The sequence below is a fragment of the Synchiropus splendidus genome, chromosome 1 (genome assembly GCF_027744825.2).
Source record: "Synchiropus splendidus isolate RoL2022-P1 chromosome 1, RoL_Sspl_1.0, whole genome shotgun sequence".
Taxonomy (NCBI): domain Eukaryota; kingdom Metazoa; phylum Chordata; class Actinopteri; order Syngnathiformes; family Callionymidae; genus Synchiropus; species Synchiropus splendidus.
The window spans coordinates 4,619,236-4,632,019 of NC_071334.1; the positions used below are offsets into that span (position 1 = coordinate 4,619,236).

The window sequence follows — 12,784 nt, forward strand, 5'->3', positions numbered from 1 at the left end:
TGGCAATTTTTTATTGTAGTATTGGGCATTCATTCCCACATTTGTGGAAGAAAGGGAAGGTTCTTATTGAATATGCGACTCAGTTTAACATCCATACCTTTTAGCAACCGCAAGCTACTCCAAGGGCACTGTGTGACCCAACGGGCTGCCGTCAGTTCAGTACACACTTCTGAAATATTCTTATTATATAACGGATGATATATGATATTCCTCTCAAATATGTGAGGATACCTGAGTTTACAATAATTACCAATGGTATATCAAAAAAGGAATGGCAAAGTCAAACATAATAAGATGGTTATAATCTTATTATAACCATCTTATTATGGTTTTCAAACGTGTCGGAATTCGAACAAAAATTTCCAGATTTTCTTGCTTCGGATTTCGAACGAAAATCCAGAACTCAAACGGCCCCGAAAAATGCCAGAAAAAACATAACGTGCGCGGACCGATCAGCTGACCCACGAGGCGCTTTGTTATTGTGTATAACGCAGCCTCTGCATGCAGACGTGTCCCGTTAGCTCCATTTACTGACTGTTTTTTCTTCATATTGAGGTGTAAAACCTTTCCTGTCTCCACACTGGAGCGTGGTAGAGTGTCACAGGGGAGGTGCTGGAGCGCTCACTCCAGGGTTTGATGTCCTGTTGTGGGCTGGAGCTGGGACAGGGATGAGGCCAGTCTGGGACAGAGCGTGACTTGGTTGATGACTTTGTCACAGCCAAACTGCACAGAAGCGCACATTCAGAGCTGGACACGCACCGGGCACCTCTTCACTTCTGGAGAGACCTCACTCACTCGGCAACCCCTCCCACATGCAGCGGCCACACACATAGAGGAACAGCCACCTGCAGCAGACACTCTACATTCACTCCTACAAAAGACTATTTTAAGGCTTGGAACCCATTAGTTCTTTTTCCATTCATTGTAATGGGAAAAATCCATTCAGATTTCAAACAAATTGCTTCTCGAGCACCCGTCTGGAACGGATTGTGGTCGAGAACCCAGGTACCACTGTGTGTATCTATCTATCTATCTATCTATCTATCTATCTATCTATCTATCTATATATATATATATATATATATATATATATATATATATATATAAATGTATGCCTTAATGAGTGGCTGACTCAGACAACACCAAATATCAACATGTGATAGAGAGACCTTTGTTGCTGCACAGTAACTCTTATCTGGAAAGGTCAAGCATTCCGAGTCGCAGGGAGGAGCTGCCCACACCACATCGCTCTCTTCCACAGACTCTCAGATGAGACGATAAGTAAGCTATTCTCTCACCGCCATACATGCGGTAAATGTACTCACATATTAATGATGAATTATCTGCTGTTAATTAGTTTGCAGAGAGGAAGCAGTCAGATTAAGACAGAGCTGCATCTGTTCATTGTCAAAGTTGGTGCTAGTATGACATATTGATGTGCGCTTCATTCTGTAAGATAATTGACGGACATGTGAGGCACACAAAAGTTTAGAATAATACAATATTCTTGGTGTGTTCATTTGGAGGTTAAAATAACAAACTGAATTAAGGCATTAAACCCAGACAAATGTATATTAATAAGGAGGGTATCGCATCAGTTTCATTCAAAATATATTTCTGATGAAGGTTGTGAGGGTTCAGTCATTGAAATAACCTGGACTTTCATGTAAGTGCAGTGCACAAATGTTGAGATTCTCTTACTGTAGGTTGCCATCTTCGCTCTGAAACTGAGTGTAAATGGGCGAGTACTTGTTGCACTGCGCATTTGGTGTGGGGTTGAGATACACTTCTTCATAAGATGGAGGAGCAGAGCGAGGCTGAGCATGAACTCATGATGAATAAGATCACGACGGACTACCTCACGGACCCAGATACAATGGTTCTTTACAACTAAACTGGTGAATTCAGGTAACACAACTGTGAGTCACTCAAAATCCTGAACATGCAGGGTGGTATTTAATCTCAAAGAATTACAATTGGGAGAAAATAACTTCACAAAATAAGTGACACCCTGTGACTTGAGTACAGTAGTTCAATTTCGGATTAAGAACACAAGTCAACCGTCATGCTGAACTTCCTCAGAAGTTAAGAATAAAATGAATAGCAAACTATTACGTATCATTATTAGCGTCCGTAATCCAGAAGTAATTTTAATGAGATAGCATTTGTTAGCATTAATTTTTAATAATATGTAATGTCTTTATTCACTTCGACAATGAAGTAATATCATTGAAAACTTTAAAATACCTCAAAACAGAATTCAATATAATATAAGATTCTATTTGAGTGGTTTTCCAAATCACCATCTGGCTCCACAAATCATTTGAAGGTTCCTCACTATCAAGCTCCTGTTCTCGCTTCATGGAGTTCCATATTCAAAAAACAATGAGGCCTTTCATCCCCAACAACCAGAGTTCCAAATGCTAAATACGATATTGAATTATACATATAAGATGAATGTAGGGAAATAACGCAGAGTAGAGTTGTGTATTGGCAGGCATGTTGCAATACGATACGTATCCCGATACAGGAGTGGAGACACGATACATTGCAATATATTGCGATACTGTCCAGCAATATATTGTTATATCATTTTAAGGGGGGAAATCATATAATACAGTACAATATCATATGCACGAAAACAAGTCTATTGTTACGACAACGGTCCAGTTTGACTTTCAGTTAAATTCCGCACTCCACCACAGGAATGAATTGTTCATCAACAACATGACTATATCTGTATTAAACACTCCACAAAAGCAGCAGCATATCCAAGCATCTACGTATTAAATGTTGATATAGCTGACAGAAAGTATTGAGACAATATCATACGATGAAAAAATATCCATACGACATCGCACAATCCAGTATTGGGATATGTGAGTGTGTCGAAGTTCTAAAAGAAAACTGAAAGGCTTGGCAGAGCTCTGCTCTATGTTGTGTGCTTCCACTTAGGAGACAGAAAGAGCAACATTCTTAAAGCAAAATCACTGTTCAAAAAGAACGTTTTCATGAACGTCAATAACTGTAAACAGGCTGCACACACAACATGTTAATTCGCACCATCCAGCACTGACCGATTTCATAGGTTTCAATATATTGTATATCGGGTTTAAAGCGTTACCATTTCATTTAGCGGCATGATTTATGTGTCTGTGTCTATAAAGTAGCCGGAATTGTTCCTTGCTGTTTTGAAAAACACTTTACAAACAAGCCTTTAACTGGATTGTGAAACAGAGAGAGAAAAAAAAGGACTTTCTTCTTCTCTCAAGGAGCAGCTGTAACCTTAGCGAATCATGAAAGCTGGCAGTTCATTTTTCACAGGGTCATAGATCGGCGAGTCTTATAAAGTAATGGGCTTTTGGGAGCCGGCTTTATGAGCACAGAGATAGTTAAGAGACATGTGGAGGAGATGGTACTGGGAGTGGAGGTCCTGCTCTGACTCAGTCAGGGTAATTCCCTCCAAGCCGGCGAGCGGGAGGGAGGCGCTGCACTCGCAGTAATATGAACGTGTAATAGAGATTAATCTCTTGCTAGTTGCTGGGTTGATTACTTCAAAACTTGCTTGGAATAAGGTTGGAATGACTTCAGAGCCAGTCTCGAAACCTTTAGTGAGATTCCTCTGTGAGTGTCAGAGAAAAATGTATATGTGTTTGTCATGTGTTTTAGGTGTGGAGGAGGGGAAATTCGATTTAGCCTCAGCAAATGTGTCTTTATGACTTTCTATACTTCCTGGTGGAGCCATTTGTAGCCAGGCCTTAGTTTGCTAATAGAGCACTGGAGTTGACTCACCAGGAGCTTCTGGCCTCTTCATGCCCCCGGTCTGCGCTCCAACCGGCCCACCGCCCAGGCCGTTGAACACCGGGACGCCGTCATTGCTGTAGGCTCTGAGAACGGACAGCATGTTCATCTGTTGCTCAAGGTGCGTATGCTGCTCTGCCTTGAGGAGTCCAGGCTGGCCGCCGGGAGACAGGAGGCCGAGGCTCTTCTGCCACTGTTTTTCAAGAGGTGAAGCTTGGGTCTGCATTTGACGATCAAAGAAAGATTTTTATTTTTTAAACTTCACATCGTAGCTGCGTAGATAATGCGAGTTTCTTTACCTCTTCCTGTTGCTCAATTTCCATTTGACCATCCTCATCTCGCTCATCCTCCTCTTCTGCCAATCCCCTCTCTTCATCCTCTTCGTCAGATATATGTTCCCGTTGATCCTTTGGGGTTATGGATGGAGACTCTTTAGCACTGTTCACCTCAGCTTTCACAGCCTCATCATCAGACCGAACCCTTTCTTCATCGGCATCTCCACAGGAGCCCCGCTCTGCCATCTGGTCTTCCGCGGCTGATGAGGCTCCCCTAAAGGCCTTGGATGGCAGGTCCAGTTCCTGGTCTGCTTGGCCCATATACCCTTGGAGAGCCTGGATAGGCCTGGGAGAGCCATCATACAGCCCACCAAATCTCTTGTAGAAGTCGCTCTGGAAAGGGTTGTACGGCTGGTCCATGTGGTTGTTCCAGCTAATCTGGCCTCCATTTCTGTCGCCATCTTTCCGCGAAGCTCCATGTGGGTTAATGGGAGAAGAATCTCCATGTACTTCATTTCCAGTTTCAAGGCGCTGAGCTTGAGCTTTGCCCAGGTGGTTTGCTTGCAAGTGGAGAGCCATGAGCTCCAAGGAAGCTGTTGAGAACGAGCAGAAGAGGCAGCTGTGCCACGCCACGTTGTCATGGATAGTGACTGAAGAACCGGGGAGGGAACCGGATGCCGATTCGGGCCGGACTGACACAGACAGATCAAGCGGCTCATACTGGGACCCAGGTTTTCCAGGTGTTGAACTCTTTGTCTCAACCTTATCTTCCCTGTCTTCATCAGCAGAAGAGCTATGCTTTGCCTTTGTCTCTCCGTTGTCATGGTAATGCTGCACGTGACTCTGGACTGGGCTCTGGTTGTCCTTGGCATCTTTCTTCATGGAGTTGAGGACAAAGTTGTCCATGAAGGCTTGGAGAGACCCTTGGAAGTGAACTCCATTCCCCATCATGCTTTGGTAGGCCCTACTTAGATCAGAGAAGCTTGCGGGACTATCGTTGGCTGCTGACACGAGGGAGGACGAGCCGTCGCTGGGCTTCATGTTCTCCGCTGAGTCAAAATGGCGGTCACGGTCATTCGGTGACATGATTGATGGAGACGGCCACTGATGAGGCAGCAGAGGACCCACCCTGAAGTCTAGGTTAGGAGGCATCCCCTTGAAAACGTTACGCAGGACATCTGGGCGAGCAAAGATTCCACCGCCAATGGATTTCCCATGGTCATCCTTGTGGTCAGAAGAGGGGGTGTGGCCAGAAGAGGAGCCGAGGGTGGTGGATCCATTCTGACGCTCGCGGTGGTGGCGCTCCAGGTGGTACTTCAGGCTGGCAGACTGGGTGCCAGCGTAGTCACAATGAGGGCAGCGGTAGGGTTTCTCTCCTGAGAGACAAAGAATAAGACAGAAGCAGAAGATCAGGGACATGAGTGAATCATTAACCTGGTTATTGGAGTGACTGGATATCGAAACCTATTTACTGAAGCGGCGAGTGTGGACCCCAGGGTCATGTAACCTCAAAGAAAGGGGGAAATCAGGTCAAATGGGTTGAGCTTACCGAAATGAGAAGCAAAGAAAACAAGGGAGAATCTCCCCATAATTGCTTTGAAATTTGAAATCAAGAACTCAGGCACGAAAGAAGAGACAAAGGCTTTTGCAATAGCAGAACCGCACCGGCAAAACAAACTATCAAGTAATAATGAACAACATCCGGCACTAAGCTGACATTTCCCAGCCATTTCTATCGCCGGGCGACTTCCACCGCACTGTTTCTGTCTTTGACTATTGAAAGGGGTCTATGAAGGATGTGGGATATGCTTCGGAATATGGGTCGATCCAGTTCGATCCGGCCCTGCCAAGTGAGCCATCACTCACGTCAACACCATAAAAACATTTCGCCATATGGTGCTTTCAGTCCACTACTAGAGATCATTTTTTTCAACTGACAGCAGTAGTGTCTTGATCGTGTCTGCACTTCTACAAGCGAGTACTGAAGGGAGAATCCTGGCCTGTGTGCGTGTGTGTGTTTCCTAGAATTTCTGTACGGATGCCTGTGTCTGTCTATGCCTGTGGTGGGCTCATCGTGCCTCCATTTTTTTTTTTTTTTTGGCCTTGTTTGTTGTCAGGCTTGTGCCTTGGCGATGAAAGCGCTGTTCCCCTGACATTTGGAGTTTATCTTGAGGAACATAAATCATAAGGCATGGCAAAAGATCTTCATGTTGGCTGGCACACTGCAGTGGACTGAATAAAACTACAGCTGATAGACTAAACAGAGAAAAAAAAGTTGAAAACTGACATGATTCAGATACTCTTGAAAACTCTGATCCCATGTAATGCACTGCAGAATTTTGCCCACTTGCCAAGCATTCCTTGAATACCAACCTCTACAGACAGATACCAGTGTTACAGTCAAGTTCAAATACTTGTAGTCTTTTTTTTTTGTGTAAAGCACATTATGGCCGGTATTCTACTCTTACGAAAATAAAAATACTTTTTTTTTAAACAATATGAGAGCGACTCCCGTTGTGAATTACGTTACCTTAAATCACATTTATTGAAGTTTCCAAAGAGGACGGCCAAGCTATAAACTCCTATTATGTAATGTAACTCTCCCGACTATGGTGGCCTCAGGAGGAAAATCTCTACAATATAAAACACCTACGTCGTCCAAACGGAAGGCACCAGCTGCACCACAGTGCTCACACGGCACCGCTTCGCCACAATGCTTGCCATATTCAAGTGTGTACATGTTGGATACACAGACATGACTCACATTTTGTTTTATACACCTCATATGTTCATAGTTTGCTGAACAAAAATGCAGTTTTACAAAAGTAGCTTCCCCAACACTGTGTTTATGAAATAGAATGACCTTTTTATATTTTTTCCTCGTCCATTATTCAATTATTTTTCACTCTTATGACACCACAACTGCTCAGGAAATGACATTGATGCGAAAGTCAATACATATTCAAAGTGCCTATGTGTGTGCGTCTGTAATAAAGAAGTATATGTTTCACTTCAGGATCCTCAGATCAAAGTGATTTATATGGCGGTAAAAGAGGGGTGAATCCATTGTGTGACATTTGCATATATTTATTTATGCAGCGCATCCATATTCATGAATAGTCTTGATAATGGTAGAACACAGGCATAATTCTGCCAGAAGTGGATCTTTTCCGTTGGTATGATACTTATGTCGAAATAGAACACATCCTGCGAGCAATTATAATAGGCTTGGAGTCGGCGCCAGATTTGGATTCATTAAACAATGAACAGAGGGGGAAAAAATGCAAAGCTTTTTTTACATATAAAAACTTACCCAAATGGAATTTCTGTCGCGGGATGACAGTGGATCAAGCCGAGAGAAAAGGATTGGGCGGGAATGAATGAGGAGATGTTTGTCAAGCCCTGCATGTATTCACATTTCTAAACATACAGAATGTGGCTGTAAAGTGTTTAGATGATACACATGGAAACCATTTTATGAAAGGCGGAAAAAAAAAAAGAAAAACGCGGCATTGTTACGCAAGGCTGGTTTGAATGATTTAAGTCGGGCTGTGTAGTAAATCATGGATATAATTAGCAAATGGCATACTGCTCAAGTAATTTATCATTATTTAGAGGGCACCATTCCAGAAAAAGACTCCGCGATCTGCAGACCTACTGCAGAGTTCTCAAATAAAGGGCCACAAACACCAACTCAATACAATATTGATACAGCGGGGAGAAGAATAGGAGCGTGCACAAAAGAAAACGGAGGGAGGAAACGGCAAGAAGAGCGGGTGACGGATAGCTGCGACTATAGATAGAAAAGAGGGTGACTTGATATCTTTTCTCTTAAAGCAGAGCGGCTGTACAGCAAAGAGTATATTCAAAATAAACCACGCCAGATGAGCTTTTAACCCAATAAGTGCTTCCCTGTGAGCTGCCGAACAGAGGCTCAGCGCTGATTTAATAAGGAAACGTCCCTGATGCAAATTATCATTCTCAATTCCTCTAACTGGACAAAATGATATTCTAGGAGCCAAATTAGACAGAAATTAGACTGATATCATTTTTTACCCCCTCTTGTTTCTGTCCTCCCTCCTCCCCGTGAAGAGGTTGCTAATGTTCGCCGGGGTAAAATAAAGATTAATGTATCATCTGCATATCTAAAATGAGAATGAAAAGCACGGAATATTATACGTCGAAGCGTTCGCTTTGATGTGTATGGAAGCAGACAAAATACCCTCAAACAGTTCATCTGTTTATTCCAGTTTTCCATTAAAATTAAGAATATAAATATATCTGGAGAGAGAGAGAGAGAGAGGGGGGGAGATAGCGAGAGAATGCAATTTCAAGTCGGCATTGACTCGCGTGTGCATACCATTTGGAATGTGTGCGAACACATGTTGGTGTGTGTGTGTCGGCCTGAGCCAGTGTGTGTGTGTTTGCGAGAGCCATTTGGACTGGCTAAGACATCTGCTCCATCATACGTCAGGGGCCTGGTGTGACATCTGGGGAATATACTGTATCCTGCCTTGCAACATTACACACAATTTACTGCTAAAGGTCATTATGTACCCGTTAATCCACTTTTAATTGATATCAGCGCAAACAGCACAACCTACCCGCCGCATGACGGATCACCGCAAAACCTGGAAATTACCATTCGGAGTTAAAAATAGGTCCAAAACTTTCTCCGTGACTTTCACCAACGTTACCTGTCACAACACTGCCGTGTGCATGCTCGCGAGAACAACACCATCGGTCGCCTTTCAACTGTCACACAGCGGCCATATTTTCGCTCGGCTGTTTTCATCGGACTGTTTTTAAGTGATTTGCAACAACTCCATAGAAACTAGTTCAGATAAATACGCTCCGGCCGGTGCAGAGGGGCAGTTAAATAGCTTAATAGATATGACATACTGGGGGATAAATCTCCCGTTGGCTCGACAAAGTGGAAAAAATAACACCAGTGGGATGCTGAGATGGGAACTTTTACATCTGTTTAAAGTCAGTGTTGACAGGTGAGCCGTGGACGAGATCTGTAACTGTCAGGGTCAGGAGTTTAAATGGCTCATGAGCCTGTTATTTACAAATCCGTCTGGCCTGCTCAGCTTTGTCTTAGCGGTGGGCGATACGGCAAAAATATATATCACCATTCTTTTGTTGTGGAATCACAATTTTGATTTGTATCTCGATTTCACATGTGTTTTTGGGACTCAGCGCAACCAAACCACTTCTGTATGTGAATCACTCCTAAAAAAACAAATAGCAAATAACCTTAATATCATAAACAACAACTGAGATGAAGAGCACTCCTGCAACATAAATGATGGATTCCAATAAACTATTAGCGTAGACTATTTGCTTTCATCAACACAACAGTTTAACAGGATTTAAGTGCACCAAAACACTTGATAACTTTTTTTAAAAGGGTCAATTGAAGACGCAAACTTAGCTATTTTGAACAGAAAAGAAGACACTTCAATTCGTCTTCTACAAAGACGACGCCAAAACCGTTTTGACAACTTTATCTGACTTTCATGGTGTAAATTTGGGATACAGTTCCATTTCTTTTGCAACATCTTGTCATGGTTTTGCAGAGTTTACAGATAAATATTTAACGTCAATTCGCATCATAAGAGTTCTAACTCCTCAGAGTGTTTCCATTTCAATGCTCAACAAATGTCAATAAAGGTTTCAAGTGAGCGAAACGGTTCAGACAAGGAACACTCTTAACACTGGTTAGGTTTCTGTGCGTATCAGATGAAGAAAAAAAACGCCTCAAAAGTCGCGTTTCTGACCGTCTTGTTTAGCTCCGTTGGTGACGAGTGTGGACGGTGGGGACAGCGCGTCAGTATAGATGCACAGTTTATAAAATGAGACAGAGACGATCCATAAGATCTCCTCACTTCCGTTCACGATCTAATATCTTCACCTCTACTTTGCCTTAAAACCTTGAAGTGCTGCCCTTTCATCCACTCAAAACTGGGATTCAAAACAAACACCATGGGCTACACTTAGGTTTAGGATAAAGGGAGTCGCGCTACAGTTACAGGGGATCTATGACAATTTGAAAAGATGAACAAAAGTGCAGAGGAACAGGGGGAGGAGGGGAGGGAGGGTGAAGAAGAAAAGAGAGTAATGAAAAGTGAGATCACAGGTCCCTCTTGATTCGTCCACATTACAAGGTTAGGTTAAGGTTAAGTGACACGGGCAAGTCTGTCCCCCCCTCCACCCCTCTTTCATCCTTTGTCTCTCGCCTCATTTAAATGTGAGTTTATTCCTCCTCGGCCAGGAGAGCCGAATGCGTATTGTCACCAGCGAGAGCCTTATTTATTTATTTATTTGTTTTACATGCAGCTGCTTACTGCTAAATAGTGCCTTGTCCAGAAGGGGACAATCTGGCCCTCTAATTGCTGTCACTGAAGCCTGGATTCATTACGTGACTTTCCCATTAAAATGTGAGCATTAATTCGTATAATGAAATATCACCCTCTGCAGTGCGTTCATTAGCCGTGGCCCCACACCGAACCACGCTAGCTACCTAGAAGCTGTGCTTCATTTTGCTAATGGATATTTTCCTGCTCGCCATTCGCGGGCAGAATTAATACTGTAACATTAGCTCTTTAACTTTGAGGAGGAATTCAAATTCACTTTGTTTCTTTCAATTTGCCGGTAGCCTCTCATTAATCTCAGCGTTTGAGATGCGCGAGACCCGCCTTCTGACTGGGCCCCGGAAGCAGCTCAATTGGGCCGCTCACATTGCATTAGAATGAAGGGGGAAGCAGCAGTCATCCGCACGTTTTCCTCGCCGCTGTCACCGCCGGGCCGCGCAGGGAGTGAGAGGAGGGTTTGGAGCTGCTGCTAATGTCATCTCGCGGATCTAATCGCAATGTCACAGTGGACTTCTGCGATTGGGTGGCAGGAGTGGCCACGTGTCAGGGATGCAGGACGCAGTTTTTGCGCCTCAATAAGGCCCTGCTCTCAGATGTTCCATTAAACCTGTGCTTCTCACTTATATTCTGTTGCGCCCCCCTCCCCAGGAAGAAGTACACGTTTTGCGCCCCCACAACAAACTCTCCGCCACCTCAGTAAATAGTTCTATTTGTCTCTAGAATGATGATAAGTGCACCTCTGCATAACATTGCATCCTTGTTTACGTTAAAGAAAAGAAAAATAGACAGGAATATATAGAACAAGTTCCAATAAAGAATACATTTATTGACATTGTTTTTGGCTGTATCAAAAAAAAAAGTGGATGTGCAGTTATACTTTATTCTAGTACAACAAAAAAGTCTCTTCCAGGGGACCCGCTCCACTATTTGAGAAGGACTGCATCAAACCAACATCCTTCCACACCACACTTCACATTGAACAGCGTTCTTGCCATCTGCTTGAGATCAAAGATTCATGAATGAAATGATTTGGAGCAACTTATCTGTGTTTTGTCAAAAAGAGTTAATGGGAGGTTGAGGCCTCGGCTTCCTCACAGATGAGATACGCCCCTCCAGGGGACCCTTCAGACAGCACTCAAAACAGGAATAACTCAGCTCCCTCACTGACCCCTGAACCGGCACACATCGGGAACACGCGGCTACGAAGCCCTCGCTGACCTGAGCAGGCTACTTAACATGGCAGATCTAATGCTAAAGTCGGGAACAGATTTTTATGCCTTATGCATGTATCTCCTGGGGGGAACAGGGAAGAAGATTATGAAAAGAGAGCAAAAAAAAAGGTTAGCGGATTTGAACCTCTACAGCGCTGTGGCTTAAATCTCAGTGATGTATCTATCAGAGCCTCCAAAATTTTAACACCTTTGTAAGTCCAACAAAAAAAGGTATATTTATGGAAGTGTCCGTAACAAGTCAAAATAGAAGTCTGGCGCTGTCAATATTTTTAATCGCAGAGCAGTTAACTTGCGATTAATCGCAAATTAATCGCACTTCTTTAAATCTGTTCTATATGTAACTTTTAGCAACGTCATGTGTTGCGGGTTGACTCTGCTCTGGTGCGGTTAAACAAGATGTAGAATGGCGATCTATAGACAGCACTAATAGTTGGAAGCTAACAGTGGTTCATCATCAACCCATGACATGGGTTTTCAACTTGAAACAGGTTTTTCAACTTCACAAGAACAATCTCATAATTTTATACATTAGAATCAAACGTTAAAAAAGTTAAATTGTTGACACTCACAACTGCTGCTCACAGCTCAGTCTGTTTTGAATGGCAGCACTTTTTTATACTTATGACAATTTAAGGCTCTTGTGGGAGGCAAAACAAAGTTTGATTCACTTCAGTTTGACTTGTTGTCCGGCACCGGTGCATTAGTCTAAGCTCAGCAACACAGAATCAAGCAGAGCCTGTCCATTACAGCCTTTGGCGAAGTGGCATTACAACATACATTAGACCAACAACTGAGACTCAGTTGTTCAAAAAGAACATGAAGAAAATCAGTGAAACGCGACATGAACATTTACCACGATGCTGATCTTTGGATCTATACGCAACTGTCTTCCTCAGAATGTTTAAAGAACTGAAAAAGACGAAGCTGAACAAGACAAGGATTGACCATTTAAATCCGAACGGCTTTCTCTCCACCCGCCTCAGGCAACCAATGATTTCCGTCAGCAATCAATGGGTTCCTTGTGCCAGCGCTCAAACCAAACGGCAAACATTCACTCACTGTTCCTTCTCTTCATTTTCAATTTGTTTCATTTTTAAAT

General features: G+C 43.1%; 1 protein-coding gene across 2 annotated transcripts in view; it reads right to left on the bottom strand.

Annotated features, from left to right (window-relative positions):
* The window catches only part of znf536 (zinc finger protein 536), a 209,773-nt gene that overhangs the window by 41,862 nt on the left and 155,127 nt on the right, over nucleotides 1-12,784 (bottom strand). For both annotated transcript variants that reach the window (XM_053882289.1, XM_053882298.1), the window contains exons 7-8: nucleotides 4,101-5,452; nucleotides 3,793-4,021 (exon numbers count right to left, since the gene is read on the bottom strand). In XM_053882289.1, coding sequence (XP_053738264.1) covers nucleotides 3,793-4,021; nucleotides 4,101-5,452 — 1,581 coding nt within the window. The remainder of the gene's footprint in view (nucleotides 1-3,792; nucleotides 4,022-4,100; nucleotides 5,453-12,784) is intronic.